General features: G+C 37.8%; 1 protein-coding gene across 3 annotated transcripts in view; it reads left to right on the forward strand.

The window, feature by feature from the left end:
• Window positions 1–5229: 5229 nt before the first annotated feature.
• The window catches only part of LOC127424920 (ephrin type-A receptor 7-like), a 190429-nt gene continuing 176286 nt past the window's right edge, over window positions 5230–19372 (forward strand). For all 3 annotated transcript variants that reach the window (XM_051670471.1, XM_051670469.1, XM_051670470.1), the window contains exon 1: window positions 5230–5378. In XM_051670471.1, the coding sequence (XP_051526431.1) occupies window positions 5300–5378 (79 nt within the window). In that variant the 5' untranslated portion in view covers window positions 5230–5299. The remainder of the gene's footprint in view (window positions 5379–19372) is intronic.

The raw sequence follows: 19372 nt of genomic DNA on the forward strand, positions 1-19372 counted from the left end.
TTTCTTTCATGCTGAATGTATTAAATTACTTTTTGACAAATCATTACTTGATTAAAATAACATAACATATAGAGAGGCAAAATATATAGATACATTTTAAAATGTACTCTTTATATTAACACACAGTAGATATTAAAAATGACAAACAGAATGAAGATTTATTGTATTAATATAGTATTTAATAAGAATAACAAGTAAGGCCCAAGTATTTTAAAAGTTCATATGTGAACAGCCCCAGAGATCCGACGCTTTGTGTATACGTCAGTATAAGTCACTCACTCATTTCGTTCACTCACTGCTGAGATATAGTGCACAAACTGCCATTCACTATACAGGAGCATCTCAATAAATTAGAATGTCGTGGAAAAGTTCATTTATTTCAGTAACTCAACTCAAATTGTGAAACTCGTGTATTAAATAAATTCAATGCACACAGACTGAAGTAGTTTAAGTCTTTAGTTCTTTTAATTGTGATGATTTTGGCTCACATTTAACAAAAACCCACCAATTCACTATCTCAAAAAATTAGAATACATCATAAGACCAATTAAAAAAAACATTTTTAGTGAATTGTTGGCCTTCTGGAAAGTATGTTCATTTACTGTATATGTACTCAATACTTGGTAGGGGCTCCTTTTGCTTTAATTACTGCCTCAATTCGGCGTGGCATGGAGGTGATCAGTTTGTGGCACTGCTGTGGTGGTATGGAAGCCCAGGTTTCTTTGACAGTGGCCTTCAGCTCATCTGCATTTTTTGGTCTCTTGTTTCTCATTTTCCTCTTGACAATACCCCATAGATTCTCTATGGGGTTCAGGTCTGATGAGTTTGCTGGCCAGTCAAGCACACCAACACCATGGTCATTTAACCAACTTTTGGTGCTTTTGGCAGTGTGGGCAGGTGCCAAATCCTGCTGGAAAATGAAATCAGCATCTTTAAAAAGCTGGTCAGCAGAAGGAAGCCTGAAGTGCTCCAAAATTTCTTGGTAAACGGGTGCAGTGACTTTGGTTTTCAAAAAACACAATGGACCAACACCAGCAGATGACATTGCACCCCAAATCATCACAGACTGTGGAAATTAACACTGGACTTCAAGCAACTTGGGCTATGAGCTTCTCCACCCTTCCTCCAGACTCTAGGACCTTGGTTTCCAAATGAAATACAAAACTTGCTCTCATCTGAAAAGAGGACTTTGGAACACTGGGCAACAGTCCAGTTCTTCTTCTCCTTAGCCCAGGTAAGACGCCTTTGATGTTGTCTGTGGTTCAGGAGTGGCTTAACAAGAGGAATACTGTAGCCAAATTCCTTGACATGTCTGTGTGTGGTGGCTGTGATGCCTTGACCCCAGCCTCAGTCCATTCCTTGTGAAGTTCACCCAAATTCTTGAATCGATTTTGCTGGACAATCATAAGGCTGCGGTTCTCTCGTTTGGTTGTGCATCTTTTTCTTCAACACTTTTTCCTTCCACTCAACTTTCTGTTAACATGCTTGGATACAGCACTCTGTGAACAGCCAGCTTCTTTGGCAGTGAATGTTTGTGGCTTACCCTCCTTGTGAAGGGTGTCAATGATTGTCTTCTGGACAACTGTCAGATCAGCAGTCTTCCCCATGATTGTGTATCCTAGTGAACCAAACAGAGAGACCATTTTGAAGGCTCAGGAAACCTTTGCAGGTGTTTTGAGTTGATTATCTGAATGGCATGTCACCATATTCTAATTTTTTGAGATAGTGAATTGGTGGGTTTTTGTTAAATGTGAGCCAAAATCATCACAATTAAAAGAACCAAAGACTTAAACTACTTCAGTCTGTGTGCATTGAATTTATTTAATACACGAGTTTCACAATTTGAGTTGAATTACTGAAATAAATGAACTTTTCCACAACATTCTAATTTATTGAGATGCACCTGTGTAAGAAATAGTGAACTATTTCGGACACAGCCCGCATATCTCTCACGCGCTTACACTTAACTTTGATGTTTACATGGATGTATACAGTTAATCCGCCTGAAGTAGCTGCGATAGTTTCCAGTATCCCTGCGAGAGCGCGGGGTAAATGCGTAAAAACTGCTCATGACATGCGGGACACGGGACAAAGCGCACTGATATATTGCTGCACTGATTTAAAAATGTACACTTAAAAACTGATGTCACAAGAGTGATATTATCACCCTGAAAATGACCATCTCATTACACAGAAAAGCCCGTGCTATCATTAGAGCCAAAACTTACCTCAGCGTGCTGCCTTAAGTTGAAGCTGTGAATTTAATCTTGAAATATCCACTTGTCTTGGTGTTAAATGAAGGTATTGCATGACGAAACTATTCTTTTTTTTTTTTCACTGTGCGGAGCGAAGAAAGTGTTTCACTTTGTTTGAAGAGTTTGATGCTGCAGCATTAGCAACTTGAGTGACAGTCTGTGACAGCAATGCGCCTCTGTGTGATCTTCCGCTCTCATAAAAATTCCCATTCAATAATCTCTCAATGAATTACACATTAATTCAAATTAAACCCAGTAATGTAACGACAGTATTTAAGTCGTTTACTTATGTAACGAAATCCTAAAAGTCTTAAATTCTGTTTTGATGAAGAAAGAAACTCGGATACATCTTGGATGGCCTGAGGGTGAGTAAATTATCAGCAAATTTTCATTTTTGGGTGAACTATTCCTTTAAGTGTGGTCAAATTGTGCGGTAGCTCAACTGACAAAATGTTGAATATGCGTTACAAAGGACCTGGATACGAGTCCTGAAGAGCACGCGAGTCCACATGTGAGCCCAAAGTGTCAAAGAAGCAAATACTTCAGAGTTGATGGTTTCGTGAATTGTTTTCTGAATTTTGCTTCCAAACCTTGCTGTTTAGCAGATAAAATTATAAATTAATATTTACTCAGATTCCATTATTTTTATTATCATTATCATTGCTGGTTTTATAGTTATTATTACAATTAGTTGCCTAACAGCAACAACAATAAAAATTCAGCAAATAGGTAGCTGAAATTCATATGATTTAAACATGAAGACAAGTGTAGAAATAAATGACATGTACACATTTAATTACAAAAGCCTTTTGTTTATATATATATTTGCAACATGAATGATAATTTTTTACTTCATAACTGTCCAATCTGTAGAAGTAACAGGCTTTTAGAATAAAGTTTAGGACAAAAGCCATCAGTGTTTCTCACTTCATGCTCATAGTTTTGAATGAATACAGCACATTCAATCAGGCGGTCACATACGGTATAGTCACGCAAATATTTCAACGTATCCGAAGCTCAAATCAGATATGAAATTCAGCTTCTGCAGATGGTCGGAACTCCACACAGCCATTGTGCAACACTCCATTTGAAATGACTGACCTCTGGTCTGTCATTTGCCGGATGCAGTGAAAAGGTGGCTTCAGTCCAGTAAGAAGAAAGAAAATGATCTGCAAAAATGTAGTGAGTACTTTTCAAGTTTAAATAAAACTGTTAGGAGTAAAAAGTACTATTTTTTCTTTGGAAATGTAATTAAGTAAAACTACAAGTATTCTGTATAAACTGCACTCGTGTAAAGTACAAATCACAAAAAAATAATGCTTAAGTATAATACTTAAGTATTTTTACTCAATTACTTTACACCCCTGGTTATCATTATGGTGAAGAGTGAAGCTTGAGCTAATGATAAGGACAGGTGAATATTGCACGTGAAAATTACTGATCGCTTCTTTGAGTAAATGCTGTGCTAACCTTAGTATAGTTACTTGACTACTCTTGGTATTGCTTCCAACCAGCATGTATTTAGTATGCTAACATTCACCTACACTAGTCAGTACATAAATTAATCAAAGAGTTGAGTTACATTGTCACATCTAAATTTGTTAGAACCTAGTTGAATTGGGTAAACCTTTCTACACAAAGTGTTTTTGTTGAAATAATATAGTAATTTTAAGTTAAGAAAACTCATATTAAACACATGGAACCACTGAATCAAGTTTGGAAAAAAAATAAATAAAAAATAAGTGTAGGCCTAAATCTTTTTTTTTTGTTTTTTTTTTTTTTGGAAAATGCTATAAAGGTTTCTCGGACAACCTTATTAGTCAATGACCCATATACTATTTTACTATTATATGAATACATACTATTGCTTATATAACAACAACAACACCACCACCTTTTTTATTTTAAATTTTCTGGGGATTAAAGTAAAAAAAAATGTAAGTGGTGTAAATGTCCAGAGACAAAAAATAAAATAAAAAATATCAATAAAAAAATCAATAAAATAAAAGTCTCATTAAAAGCTGAAATTCTTGAAAAAATAAATGTTGGCATAGATAGTTGATAGTTTTTATTTATTACAAATATAAGGAGTGCATTTTAATATATATATATATATATATTTATTTATTTATTTATTTTTTTAATTTTTTTTTTAAAGAACATATCAGTCAGGTGATGTAACCAACATGCAGGTGCTTATATATATATATATATGTATATATGTATATACAGTGTGTATATATATATATATATATAATATATATATCGTTTTTTAACATTTTTAAAGTAGGCCAAAATCTTTTTCTTTCTTTCTTTTTTTTTTTTTTTTTTTTTTATTTATTTATTTATTTATTTATTTTTTTAATGAAAATAAGGTTTTTCGAAAAAGAAAAAAAAAAAGTATGAAACCAACAAACACGGACACAAATACTACATTTCTACGAATTTGACATGTTTTAAACTTAAAATATTTCTGATTTTTATCGTCTCGGACAACCTTATTAGTCAATGACTCACATACTATATTTCTTATAACAACAACAACACTTTTTAATACCCGACTTTTACCATAATCAGACAAAAGTCATCACAGTCCGCCAGTGACAGTAAGAAGAATTGGGGCTGTTGTCAGTGCTCATTTTAATATTAATCAACACATGAGCATTTCAGCAGCGGAACATCCAGACGCCACTGTCCTTGGGATGCCGTGTAATCAGTTGCCGCTTGTAACAATGTGAGCTGAAACAATAAACAAATTTCCTCATTTCCAACACCTCCTACATTTAAGAGGGAGTAACTCTGTGCTGTGGAATTTTATCAGACGTGATTTGATTGGCGCACGCTAATCCCCCTCGCGGCGAACTCTTATTTCATTGGAGGTTCACGATGTCAATCAGACACTCTCTACCCGACCCCCGTGATGCCAAATAGGTCCATAGTACCGCTGTGTCACTAGTCCAGACGAATCCTTCTCATCCCGCATCGTGAGTCTAGCGTGCTCGGCTGCGACATGACCAGAGCCTCGCAAACCTGGTCATTCAAATATGGAGCTGTTTAAAGCGTTCCTTTCAGTTCTTTGGATAATATTTCTCAACAGAAACGAAGAGTCCCGTGCAGAGGAAGGTATGTAGCGTCTTTTTAATTGTTTCCGACTGGAAGCGCAACTCTAACTGCAGGTGTGCGTTCACATACCTGCCCTGCAAAGTTATAAAGAGATACGGAAGAGACAAGATCATTGGTACATTTACATTTTAGAAAGCTTTGACGAAAACCGAAATCAAAATCACATTCGGTAAGCTTTTAAAGACCTTGTGTCTTACCTCCTGAGGAATCCGGTGCTTTTGACAAGCGGCAACATACAGTATGTTAGTTGTTTCAGGCTATATAATGTTACACCTTCTCAAAACACTGTTTTAAATTGTCTTAAATCTGTTCTCGCGTGATATTTTGAGTTGCTTAAGTTACCAAAATATAGGTGTTGCTTTGTGTTTCAGTAGTCTCTCAGTTTATTTTATGTTAGTCTAATTTTGTTTGCCTTGTCATCTTTAGGGGTTGTTCACACCGAACGCGTCTTTGCGTCTTCCCGCGCTGTTTTAATGTAGTTTTATTTATTTATTTATTTTTTTTTTGTTTTTTTTTTGTTGTTTTTTTTTTTTATGAAAACACGCGCTGGATGGACGTTTTTGACCTTTGCGCTGCGTCTCGCGCAGGAGCGCAGCGTTTTTTAGACGCCGCATCAAGGTAGAAAGAACTTCAACTTTTGAAAACGCGTCTCTAGACACCTATTCGTGGCGCTGCGTCTAGCTTTTGTTTAGCGCAAGGACGCGTTGCGGCCTCAGAATGCGTTTAATTTATTTTTATCTTGCCAGTTCACTGCTTAATTTTCTTTGTGTCATTTTAATCTGTTTTTTCTTCATCTTGTCATTTTTTTATAAGTTTACATTTTTCTTTGTCTTTTCATTTTAATCTCCACATTATAATACGATGAAAGCAGGCTTCAATAGATCAGGATTCCCAATTAGTGTTTTCCTGCTCCTAGTGGGATGGTTTGACAGTCATGAAAGGTTCTGCAGTTTTGATGACAGGCTGCGGCATTCGGCTCAGGTGAGGTCAACTAAGCGTTCTAATCAGTGGCATTGTACAGTGAGGCAAAGAAGAGTTAATAGCAGCGTCCTTCAGGCACTTTGGCTGTGCTGAGGATGCCCAGCTGAGCCAGGCTGCTCTTCCTCCCACTCTCTTTCTCCATTTTCTTTCCACGCACACTCTCACGCACATGGCTGAACTCTGCCAGCTCTCATTCTCTGTTGGAATTCTGGTGGACTGGATTGGAAACATAGCCTTAATGAATGTTTTGACAGCGATTAATTGCTGTAAAAGCGACATGTTCTAATAGGCTTTGTGTGGCTGCGGTGATATGGAGGATCCCTGATTGAGTTGAATATGTTCTGACTGTACAGAGGAATCTCTTTGTCCACAATTACATCCCAATCCAGCTACGTCTGTTCTCTTTGTATTCAGCCGCCTGTATTCTCTCTGTATGCGGCAGGTGGGCTTCAGACAGGATGGGAATGAGAGCTCTTTGTTAGTGCACATTGTTCTCCCACGCTTTACTCTCCATCCCTTTTTTAATTTCTTTGTCTCCGTCCCTCAAGGATGTAACAAAATGTTCACTATTTGGCTGGACAAAATGTTAAAGTTGACCTCTAAGAGATTTTGCAGATGCACTGTTCTGTGCATTTCGATTCGGACGTGAATGAAAGTTAGGATGTCTTGCAGTTCAGTTAGTGAGGTTAATTCAGAAACATCTCTGGCTAATTCAGTGAATGATTCATTACAGTAATTCATACCAATAACTGGAGTTTGTAAGTCTTTTTGACCATTGAACTGGCGTAACCATGTGTCACAACCCCCACAATACAGTATTTTTCACCTTTAGATGCCTCGGTTGTACTCCGTCATTCATAAGAACTGAACTTCCTTCATTCCCTGCAGTACAGGTGTCTTTCCTTACACACTCTGTAGGATGTGGGGGTCTCATCCCAGGCCCTTCAGCTCTAACACACCTTGGCATCTCATTGTGGGCTCATTTACTGCTTTTTGCTGGGTTTGCAGTCGTTGTTGCAGTGCAATGCTTGTGGGCATGCGCTTGACACATCAGCCGTATTGGTCATGCTGTTGCCGTGCTGTTTATGTACTCTGTCAGGGTGCAATTCAGACCATATGAGGGCACTTACCTAGGAAAGCTTTATACGCCTGTCATTTCTTTGCTGGGTTCCATCAACAGACTCTGCCAAACTCCTCCTGAATGGCGTTCTGCTTCCTCAGTTGTTGGCAGAAAGTGTAAAATCTGACCTGGACTGAAGCCCTGAATATGTTAAGTAATCAATATAGCATTTTAGTAGTCATTTATCGATTTGAATGAAATACTGGTTAGTGCTGGAATTCATAGTGTTGTGCTGATTGACGGCATCATTTTCAGCCCGGCTAATGACTTGGGACCACAGATGTCTCTTCAAACGTCTGTCACTTGTAAAACATCTACCATAATATAATGGAATATTTGTGATTTTATGTTTCTTACAAAATATGTTATTTCATCAGAATACACAGCTACATTTGAATAGCTGTTAATGGGGGGGGGGGGGGAAAGCACACAGAAGTGTGTACACTCAAAGGATTTTTGCTGCTTGTTCTGTTTACTTAAATACAATGGAAGTGAATGGGGCCAATTTTTGGGGGGTTTAAAGGCAGTAATTTCAAGCTTATCATTTTATAAAAGCACATGCATTAATTCTTCTGTTAAAACTCCTGTATTATTTGAGCTGTAAAGTTGTTTAAATCATAATTTTTAAAGTGGTTTTAGGGTTTGTTGACAAACTGTCATCGCAACGAAGTTGTAAAATTGGCTATAGTTTTACACAGGAAAAAGTTAGTAAGCGATTTTATCACACTAGAATTATGTTAACATGCATATTTTTTATGTCTTGTGTCTTATACTTTTAAAACAGTATTTTAACGTTTATTGATTGGCCCCATTCAATTCCTTTGTAAGTGCCCCACTGTAACCCTGATTTCTGCCTTTTTTTAAAGAAAAATGAGGGGCACATCAAAATGTATTTTTGTGGTAATCAATATTATGTCACAAATGCTGTCAGCTGAGCTTAACTTGTATTGAACCCGGAATATTCCTTTTAAAGTAAGTGTTATTTTTATGTTTTTGTGCTAGATGAATATAAAGGGGATACTTGCTAGAGTTGAATGTTTTGTTATGTTGGAGATTTGGAGGTAACCATTAGGTAGATGTCTGAAGGAAATTGATTTATCGCTTCATTGAGCAAATGCTGAGCTAACCAGAGCATGTGAGCGGAGTGGAGCGAGTTGTCGCTCCACTCAAGTATTCACTCAACTCCAACACTCAAGTTCAAAAGTCATCTCATGAAATAAGGAAGAAATAAGGCATAATTTTTTTGTCAACTTTCTTGTTTATTTTTTTGCATCAGGTACAAAAATTCCCTCTTCATATTGGCATATGACCTAATATTTTGTGGCGCAAATAACAACTGCACAAACAATGCCTTGACGTAGGATGCTTAAAAAAGTAGACTTGTTCTCTCTTCCCTATTTGGACGTGGTTATTTTTGACACAAGTAGTAATTTTGTGATTTGAGCAGAGTGAATGGGAAAAATTGTGTTTAGCCCCGCGTTTCGCAACATATTTTCCGGAGGGACAAATACATTTATATAATGTGAAAAGATTGTCTATATTGTTAATTCAACAGTGTACTGTAGGACTACAGGCTTGCTAATGTAACCAGTTCTGTTGTATTTTGCCAGATATTTAAGTCAATTTCTTCTAATAATCAAGATACATATGAACATGTTTAATACTTCATAATTAATAAGCACAGCTAAATAGCATACATTTTCTGATGGGCCAGTAACGCGTGACAGCAGTGAGTAAAGGCAGTCGACACTCATGTCTGTGATTTATACAGACATCGCTGATCCCGTGTGAATCAACGGTAAACCTTAGAGGCGTCCGTGGTAGCCTAATAAAATTATTTTAATTTACAAACATATTTCAGGGAAACTAATCTGTGTTTTGAACTGCCTCTGCACTCTTACCTCAGTGTAGTCTGTTGGAATCGGCACTGTCACAATCAGTTCGTGAATAACACCATTTAAACTCTGCCTCATCTCTGATAATCCACTCCATTTAAAATCTTGGACCTAATACAGCCACCAACACCAGATATTTGTCAGTGTAGAAGCATACACATTAATGTGGCCACACGCAAATGTAGCGCATTCTGTTTTGAGCGGAAAGTGAGCGACCGGAGCAGGACTCCAATGAAATTCTGATCGCTCCGCTCCTCGCTATGCTCCGCTCGCATGTATTTTGCTAACTTTCACTAGTTAGTAGGGCTGGGAGATATGGACCAAAAATCATATCTCGGTATTTTTAGGCTGAAAGGAGATACACAATATATATCTCGGTATTTTCTACGAAGTGGACTAAATGTTCAGTTGTAAGTCAAAGCCACATGTGAGATGGTAAATGAAGCTTGCAATGCGCTTTGATACGGGGCAGAAGACTTTTCAGGCTGTGAAGCCTTCGCGTCCAGGACTCCAGGGTTGCAGCAGCAGCATGAAGTTTAACACGTACTGAAGTTTATGGCGCTGTTGTAAATGGTGGAAGAGATTTGAAGTGCTTTCACTTTTGGATGCAACCTGTTTATAGCATTCTCTACAGATGACATGCAGGGCTCGACATTAAGCATTGTGATGTGCTTGTCCAAAGGACAAGTAAATTGGTCATTCACTTGTCCGAGTAAAAAAAGTTACTTGTCCTGAGAGAAAAAAGGACATTTGTTACATGCTCAAGTAACATGTCAGAGTTTCTTTGTTTTCTAAACTTACGACATGGCCAACCTAACAGTATTATACCTATGCAATGAACTAGATTCTCTGGGACAGAAATGTAAACTGTGCTGGGTAGGGGAGGTTATTTTATGTTACATGTATGCCAGTAGTCAAATAAAGGAAAGCATCCATCACCATCATTTACAGTAGGGGTGCTCACACTTCTATGGTATAAGATCTACTTTTCCATCATGTTATTGCAGCAAGATCTACCATAAACAATATATACATTTATCACACAATTTCAGTAGTCTTTAGTGAAAGGTGATGATTTTTTATACCAGCTTCAATGCCACAACAAATAATAGCCTAACACTAACTAATTTGTTAATTATAAAATAAAGTTCTCAAGTTATTATTCAAGAGTAGTAAAGAGTCAATGATAAAATAACAAAAGCAATGAATAGAAGAAAAAACAATATAGAAAAAACAAACAAAAAGAAAAGAGTGCTTTTAAACAACTTTAAAAGAAATTAACTATCAAGTATTCAATTAAACACTCAGAATAAATTTGACATAAAACTACTACTGGTCTTCCCTGTATTACAAGTTATACAAGTAAAGTTATCCAGCCAAGAGCAGTGAGTGGTTTTGTCATTTTCTTATTGTTGTTTGATTAATATTAAGGATACACTAGACAGCGGCAGGTCTATTAGGTATTTAAACCTAAAAGTTATACATTTAGATACAAATCAGCTTTCCCCCAATGTTTACATTCACTTTAGACAACTCTGTGTTTACATGAACACCTCACCAAGACGAGCATTTTGGCGGAATTTTGAAATGTATTTGACTGTTTAGGCACAAGCTTTCTCAGAGCACATGCGCATGTAAAGCACGCCGCACACACACACAAGCCGCCTGTCAGTCAAACAGCGCGCAGCTGTTTTGCTGCTCATCTGATCTTTTAAATCCAAACCATCTCCAAATAATTGAACCATTGTTTTTCTTTTGACTAACTAGGTCTTCTTCGGCAGTGTGAACCGTTGCTGTGTCTCCCATGTTGCAGGAGAACTTGTGAGCGAGTGGGGTCGGGTTTGTGCGCAGATGCAGAGGAAGAGTGGGGGCGGGGTTGCGCGGAGAGTGTGAGAGGAGAGATGCAAGCACAGCTTTATGGAAGAAATGGGTTATGTAATGCAACATCAAACTATATCGGTATTGTCTAATCCTATATCTCGTTTGAAAATATATCGATATACCTTAAAAAGTCGATATACTGCTCAGCCCTACTAGTTAGTACATAAAGAAAAAAGAGATTTATTTGAGTGACATTGATGTCTAATTGTGTTGGGTTAGTGTTTGTGTTAAGATTACATAGTAATTTTAGGTTAAGAACTAATTTCAATCACGTGAACTGCTGTCCACGACTGAATCAAGTTCAGCCAAGAAGCTATTTATTTAGTGTGGTAGGGACTAACTAGGCCATGCTAACTAGACAAACCTTGACACCGTGGGTTAGACTGTCGGGTATCGCCACTGGCAGTGCCTGTGCTGTTTTTGTAGGTTGCAACCAGACTGTGCAGGGAAGGTTAGAGTGATTTGTGAGGTTGGCAGGCGTAACAGTCACATCCAGGAATTTATTTAGTGAGGCTTTTTGTGTGGACTCTCAATAAGCAAGAAAGAAAGCAAAAGAATGAGGGAAGCTCTTACAGTCATGATAACTCATAATACCCTGTATAAATGTCACAGGGGAATGTTGACATTCACTGTTGCTCACAATCTGGTAATTAAGCTTGATCGATTTCCTTACAAATTGACAAAGTCTGGCATTGAGTGGAACCAAACAGATCGATGCTGTGCTATTCTCTCCAGTATTGAGAAGAAGGGTCACCAGGATTCATCTGTTCCCTGTAAGCACAAGTATCTGCTGGATCTGCAGGAATGCCCCTGGAGGCGGAGTCTTTGTCTGAGGTGGTTTTGTGGAGGCGATGGATGGTTTTATTACCAGTCTAATATGGTTGTTTCTAGGTGCACATAGCTTCATAAAGGTGAAAAATGGAAAGTACTTTCTGCCGTCAATGTTGGATGAACATAGAAACCCAGCCTGGAGACAGCTTGATTGTCCTTCAAACTGCAGTCCATTGTTGATTTTGAATATTTATCTTTTAATGTTGTTGGAATGTGTCAGACAGCTGGCAAAGAACATGCTGTGTTTGTGCCTGCCTGATCCTGTATTTGCTGAGTTTTATAAAAATAAAAATGATGTAAGAGCACTCTGAGTCTCAGACAAGCATTTCCTGTATGAAAAGGTACTCTTTGTTCTCATAATGTCTTAATGTGGTTCGGTATTAATGAAGCCCAGTTGTAATTTGAATATTAGGAATGATGAATAGGACTGGGTTGCTTTTATGGAAGCTGGGGGGGCTCTCTGCATGCAGATGTAAGCTTGTATAAGACTACAAACCTCTGGCTCTTTTAATGGTTTAATTAGCTGATAAGAGAAAGAAATTAATAAATGTTGCTTTTCTTCTCAGGCTTAACAATATAACTAACTCACCTAATCAGTTCCACACTGAGATTTTAAAGCTGAACATATAGGCGTGGGCTTTTTGGCATGGTCGGTAGCAGGGTGCCGGAGTGGGATTCATATTCAGCCCGGGATGTCATGTCCAAGTCAGCCCACACCCAAAAGGGGCGTTAGAGGTGAAGATGATAACAATAAAACAAGATCACAGCAAAAATATGCAATACATATGTAATTACTTGAAAATTATTTAAGCTCTCCATGTCATTATACCACATACGGCATTCACTAAGATTTTCACTTTCATCATTGTGTGTTGTAAAAATAAGTGAATGTTAAAGGGATCTTTGATCATTTCCTCACCCTCATGCCATCCCAGATGTGTATGACTTTCTTTTGCAGAACATGAATGAAGATGTTTAGAAGAACTATTTGTCCATTCAGTGCAAGTAAATGAGAAGCAGTGAGAAACAGATCAATAATTAAGTCATTTTTTTACTATAAATCTCCATTTTCACTTTCATAAGCACCACGCTGGGAGAAGAGTTCTTCTGTTTTTGGTGATTTAAATAAGCATATTGCCCCCTACTGGGCAGGGAGGAGAATTTGTAGTAAAAAAAAAAAACTTAAATATTGATCTGTTTCTCACCCACACCTATCATATCGCTTCTGAAGACATGGATTAAACCACTGGAGTTGTATGGATTACTTTTATGCTGCATTTATGTGATTTTTTTCTTTTTGTACCTTCTGAGTTCTGATCACCATTCACTTGCATTGAAAGGACCAACAGAACTAAGAAATTCTTCTAAAAAGCTTAATTTGTGTTCAGCAGAAGACAAAGTCATACACATCTGGAATGGCATGAGGGTGAGTAAATGACGAGAGAAATTTCATTTTTGGGTAAACTAAGTTTATTTTAAAAACTATCTAGGCGCATAACACTATAGAACTGTAAGTGTTTATAACTCTCAAGATGTACAGGCTCACACTTTATATGGTCAGTGCTTTGTATTTTAGATAATTAAAATAGCAACAGATCCAGTGAAACAATTAAGGTTAAAGTTGTTTTTACATTTTTACATGCCATTCAAAAATGTGCCATTTTACAATGATAAGAGTGAAATAAAAGACAAAATAAAACATTTGTACTTTTCTTTTACTTGGAATGTAAATGTTCAGGACAAAGGCAAAATGGTTACTGTCTCTTTAAGAAGGTTTTTATCGCATTATACAACATTGAAGGCACTCTGTGCAGTTTGTTTCATTGAGTTTATTCTTTTTGAGAGCTGTAAAGTCCCATTATTTTCATACCGTGTCGTGCTGTTGCATCTGTATTCATTTACTTTAAGTATTCTGTTATTTTGTGACAAAAAATTATTTTGCTATTATCATTCTGCACTGGCAGGGAAGAGGATTTCAGAGATTAATTGATTGAGATTGTGAGACTGCAGTCAGTATTAAACTTGTGATGATCTTGTACCTGAAGCACGTTCATCCATTCAGCTATTAGTAGCCTATCTGTTCTCGATGGATCTTCCGTGATCCTTCCCGTGCTGTCAAGTGAAGCGGCGCAACATCAGTTTCGTCTCTCACAGGCTACTCTCTCATTTGTTTGGGTGTGAGATGATAAAATACAGACTGCGTCCGCTATAATACGGAACGTAATTCTGATCCTTTAAATACTGGATGTTACGGACTGTTGGCAATTATGCGACATATGATGAAAGTTTGTCAATCGACATGCGGACCTAACCGGCCCAATTTTTGACCGGCCCAGCGGGAATTCTCCCGATCTTCCCGATTGCTTGATGCCTTCAAGAAATTATCACACACATCAATATCATTAATACCAAACATCATTTTGATGTTCAGCCCAAAATTATGGATCGAAATACTTGGGTATTGCTTTGAAACTTTGCAGACTGGATTAGTCTATTTAAATGTAGTGTTTTATCTGTATATAACATCGTGGACATTAAAAAAAAAAGCTTGTCAAGCACCATTCAATGATCTCAATGTCTGTAGGGCTGCAATGTTTGCACAGGCTGGCTGAAGACAAACAATCATCCATGCGATTTATCTAATCAGCCAATCGTGTGGCTGCAGCGCAGTGTATAAACTCATGCAGATACAGGTCAAGAGCTTCAGTTAATGTTCACAAAATGTGATCTCAGTGATTTGGAGCGTGGCATGTTTGTTGGTGCCAGATGGGCTGGTTTGAGTATTTCTGTAGCTGCTGATCTCCTGGGATTTTCATGCACAACAGTCTCTAGAATTTACTCAGAATGGTGCCAGAAACAAAAAACATACAGTGAGCGGCAGTTCTGTGGACGGAAATGCCTTGTTGATGAGAGAGGTAAACAGAGAATGGCCAGACTGGTTCAAACTGACAAAGTCTACTGTAACTCTGATAACTACTCTGTACAATTGTGATGAGAAGAATATCATCTCAGAATGCTATTCTGAGATGTGGGTTGGCGCTGTTTTGGCGGCACAAGGGGGACCTACACAATATTAGGCAGGTGGTTTTAATGTTGTGGCTGATCGGTGTGTGTGTGTGTGTAATATATATATATATATATATATAATATTATATACAGTTGTGCTCAAAAGTTTTCATACCCTGGCAGAAATTGTGAAATTTTGGCATTGATTTTGAAAATATAACTGATCATGCAAAACATTTATTCTGTAAAGTCTTTTATGTAAGGATAGTGATCATATGAAGCCATTTATTATCACATAGTTGTTTGGCTCCTTTTTTTAATCATAATGATAACAGAAATCACCCAAATGGCCCTGATCAAAAGTTTACATACCCTTGAATGTTTGGCCTTTGTTACAGACACACAAGGTGACACACACAGGTTTCAATGGCAATTAAAGGTTAATTTCCCACACCTGTGGCTTTTTAAATTGCAATTAGTGTCTGTGTATAAATAGTCAATGAGTTTGTTAGCTCTCACGTGGATGCACTGAGCAGGCTAGATACTGAGCCATGGGGAGCAGAAAAGAACTGTCAAAAGACCTGCGTAACAAGGTAATAGAACTTTATAAAGATGGAAAAGGATATAAAAAGATATCCAAAGCCTTGAAAATGCCAGTCAGTACTGTTCAATCACTTATTAAAAAGTGGAAAATTCGGAGATCTCTTGATGCCAAGGTCAGGTAGACCAAGAAAGATTTCAGCCACAACTGCCAGAAGAATTGTTTGGGATACAAAGAAAAACCCACAGGGAACCTCAGGAGAAATACAGGCTGTTCTGGAAAAAGACAGTGTGGTTGTTTCAAGGAGCACAATACGACGATACTTGAACAAAAATGAGCTGCATGGTCGAGTTGCCAGAAAGAAGCCTTTACTGCGGCAATGCCACAAAAATGCCTGGTTACAATATGCCCGACATCACCTTGACACGCCTCACAGCTTCTGGCACACTATAATTTGGAGTGATGGTCACAACCATAAGCGCTATGTTTGGAGTGGGGTCAACAAGGCCTATAGTGAAAAGAATACCATCCCCACTGTGAAGCATGGTGGTGGCTCACTGATGTTTTGGGGGTGTGTGAGCTCTAAAGGCACGAGGAATCTTGTGAAAATTAATGGTAAGATAAATGCAGCATGTTATCAGAAAATACTGGCAGACAATTTGCATTTTCTGCACGAAAGATGCGCATGGGACGCTCTTGGACTTTCCAGCACGACAGTGACCCTAAGCACAAGGTCAAGTTGACCCTCCAGTGGTTACAGCAGAAAAAGGTGATGGTTCTGGAGTGGCCATCACATTCTCCTGACCTTAATATCATCGAGCCACTGTGGGGACATCTCAAACGTGCGGTTCATGCAAGACGACCAAAGACTTTGCATGACCTGGAGGCATTTTGCCAAGACAAATGGGCAGCTATATCACCTGCAAGAATTTGGGGCCTCATAGACAACTATTACAAAAGACTACACACAGTCATTGATGCTAAAGGGGGCAATACACAGTATTAAGAACTAAGGATATGCAGACTTTTGAACAGGGGTCATTTCATTTTTTTTTCATTGTTGCCATGTTTTGTTTTATGATTGTGCCATTCTGTTATAACCTACAGTTGAATATGAAACCCATAAGAAATAAAATAAATGTGTTTTGCCTGCTCACTCATGTTTTCTTTAAAAATGGTACATATATTACCAATTCTCCAAGGGTATGCAAACTTTTGAGCACAACTGTGTGTGTGTGTGTGTGTGTGTAATATATATATATATATATATATATATAATATTATTATTTTTTATAATTTAAGACATTCAGACAGCTCTAGTATTACATTTTAACCACCTGGATATGTTAAGTTTTTAAGGTTTTTAGTACTCTCTCCGCCTGCCCCTTGAGTGTTGTCTAATAGACACGTTGGACACATAAAGCAATTTACTATCTTATCTGAGCTACTCACTCGGTGAGATATGTCTGCCTCCTTGCCTGGTATGCCAGTGCAACATCACCTTGGCGACAGCGATGTTGGCCCCTTCAGATTCCCATGCAGCAGCACTCCGGTGATGTGCAAAACCCCATTTATCTTTTGAAGAGGCATTTGACCTTTTAAACTCATTAAGCGCGGCAACCTCGCACATGTCGGATATGAGCTGTTCTGCTCACCTTCTCTGTCTCCCTCTGCCCCCTTTATCAATGCCTAGATAGGAACAATGTTCTCTATCCCTTCTCACCGCGCGGCTTTGACCACTGACCTGGAAAATCAACCGACCTTTTAATGCATGGTTTCCCACTGATTAATAAATTCATAAATTGTATGCTCCAGCATGAAGGCTTTAGTCAGTTGAGATCAGGGTAGCAGGTTTAGTGAGCCAGCCCCCTAAGATCGAGGATGCACTGATTTAGGGTAAGTTGCTGGCACCTGCCATTGCAGAGGTATTGTATTCAGTTTAGCTTAAGAGGTCAGAGTCATGGTGCAGCGTTTGATGCCGACACATTTAGCTTTTGGTGCTCATCTGGGCACGGGTACTTCGAATTCGAACAGAGTTCGAATCTGACTTGTGTGTTTTGTTGATCCTGATCTCCTGTCTTCTCCCCATCATTTCCTGTCTTATCTTTACTATCCTCTCAATGACAATCGTAATAAGAAAACTTTATTAGAGGCAAAGTCGGTCATGGTGGAAATGTTACCAAAACTGAGGGACATTCATAATTTGTGTAAAAATTTATATGAATCATTTGAAATTGTTTTTTTCACTCTTTATTATAGTTTTTACAAATGTTTTTATGATAGATTTTCATATTTTAAAAAGGAAAGGCTGCATCTGGGAACGGGGTGGGAAATATAAGCAGTTATATTGCAATATTTTTAATGTTTGCTTTAATGATATAGGCTATATCATGATATATACATATTTTTATGGAAAGTGATGGAAACAAAATAATCTAGTATTTAGTTCAGTATAGAGCTATTAAATGTAAATAATGAAATTATAATGAAGACCATGAGAGGCACCTTTTTAATGTAAAACAATCTAATTTATTGTTTTATCCATCTGGGACATGGATAAAACAATAAAAACCTATGGAGAGCAATGACCGTTTTATTGTGATTTTCGTATAACTAAAAGAAAATGCGTTAATCTTTTGGTTTTAAAATACATAATTGAGAAACTTAAAAACAGGAGGGAATGTAGGACTTTAGAACAAAGCAACAATTTTAGTTCTGACGGCTACCTTAAAGCTGAAGTATGTAATACTTCTGCGCCACTAGCTCCACCAAACGGAAATGGAAGCGTAAGCGGTAGTTCTAGGTGGAAGACTCTGGATCCTTGCACTTTCATTCAATCAGGCTTCTTATCCAATCACAATACAGCCTCCGCTTTATAAGCCTTCAAACCTGTCTATTGTTCGTATATGTTGTTTTCAGTCACATGTTAGTGAAACACACAATCATGGAACAGACTATGCATTGCTTTTCCAAGCAACAGTTGTTTCATGTTGGATTATTACTCACTGTGATGTTCGCACTCCTCATCACAGTTTGGTGTCTCAGGAAAATACGCTACATTCTCAGTCTATTCTTCTTTTGGGGTGACAGTCATCAATGCAAATAGCTGGTGGTAGTTGGGGTTTCAGGCTTTCTGCTATCAATGTTGTTCTCAATTATCTGTACATCATATCGCTTTACTGCATCAATATCGCTTTTCAAGCGGTAATATTTCATTTTATTATTTCACACTTATCGTTTAAGTAATCACGCTCTGCCAGCCGTGCCGGCTGTGTCATGCGGGCAACTGAGTTCAAGTTCACAAATGTTAATCTGTTTACTCCATGTTTGGATGCCATCGGGGAATCAAGATTCATTATTCATGCACGTCATCATGCAGAAGTTGTATGGGGTCTGATTACATCCATTAAGTTGAGATGATGCTTCTCGTGGTCTGCTGATCACTCCTATTGCATGTTTAATCACGAAGTGTTTTCTTGACTTCATATGTCTATATCCGCGTTCTCCTTAAAGGAGAAGTATCATCTGTTCTGCGTGCCCACTGACATCTAGCGGTAGGCATTGCTCCTTATACTCCGTATTTCATTAACAGCACAATGCATTTTTTTGGCTGCTCATAATTATATCAAACCGAGGGTAGAAAATTCTTAAATCACAGTTATGGTACTGGTTTTTTTTTATTAAAGTCTTTTAGCATCATTACACTGTAGATTTTATTATCATGGGTTACTGGAAACTA

The sequence above is a fragment of the Myxocyprinus asiaticus genome, chromosome 34 (assembly GCF_019703515.2).
Source record: "Myxocyprinus asiaticus isolate MX2 ecotype Aquarium Trade chromosome 34, UBuf_Myxa_2, whole genome shotgun sequence".
NCBI classification, from domain to species: domain Eukaryota; kingdom Metazoa; phylum Chordata; class Actinopteri; order Cypriniformes; family Catostomidae; genus Myxocyprinus; species Myxocyprinus asiaticus.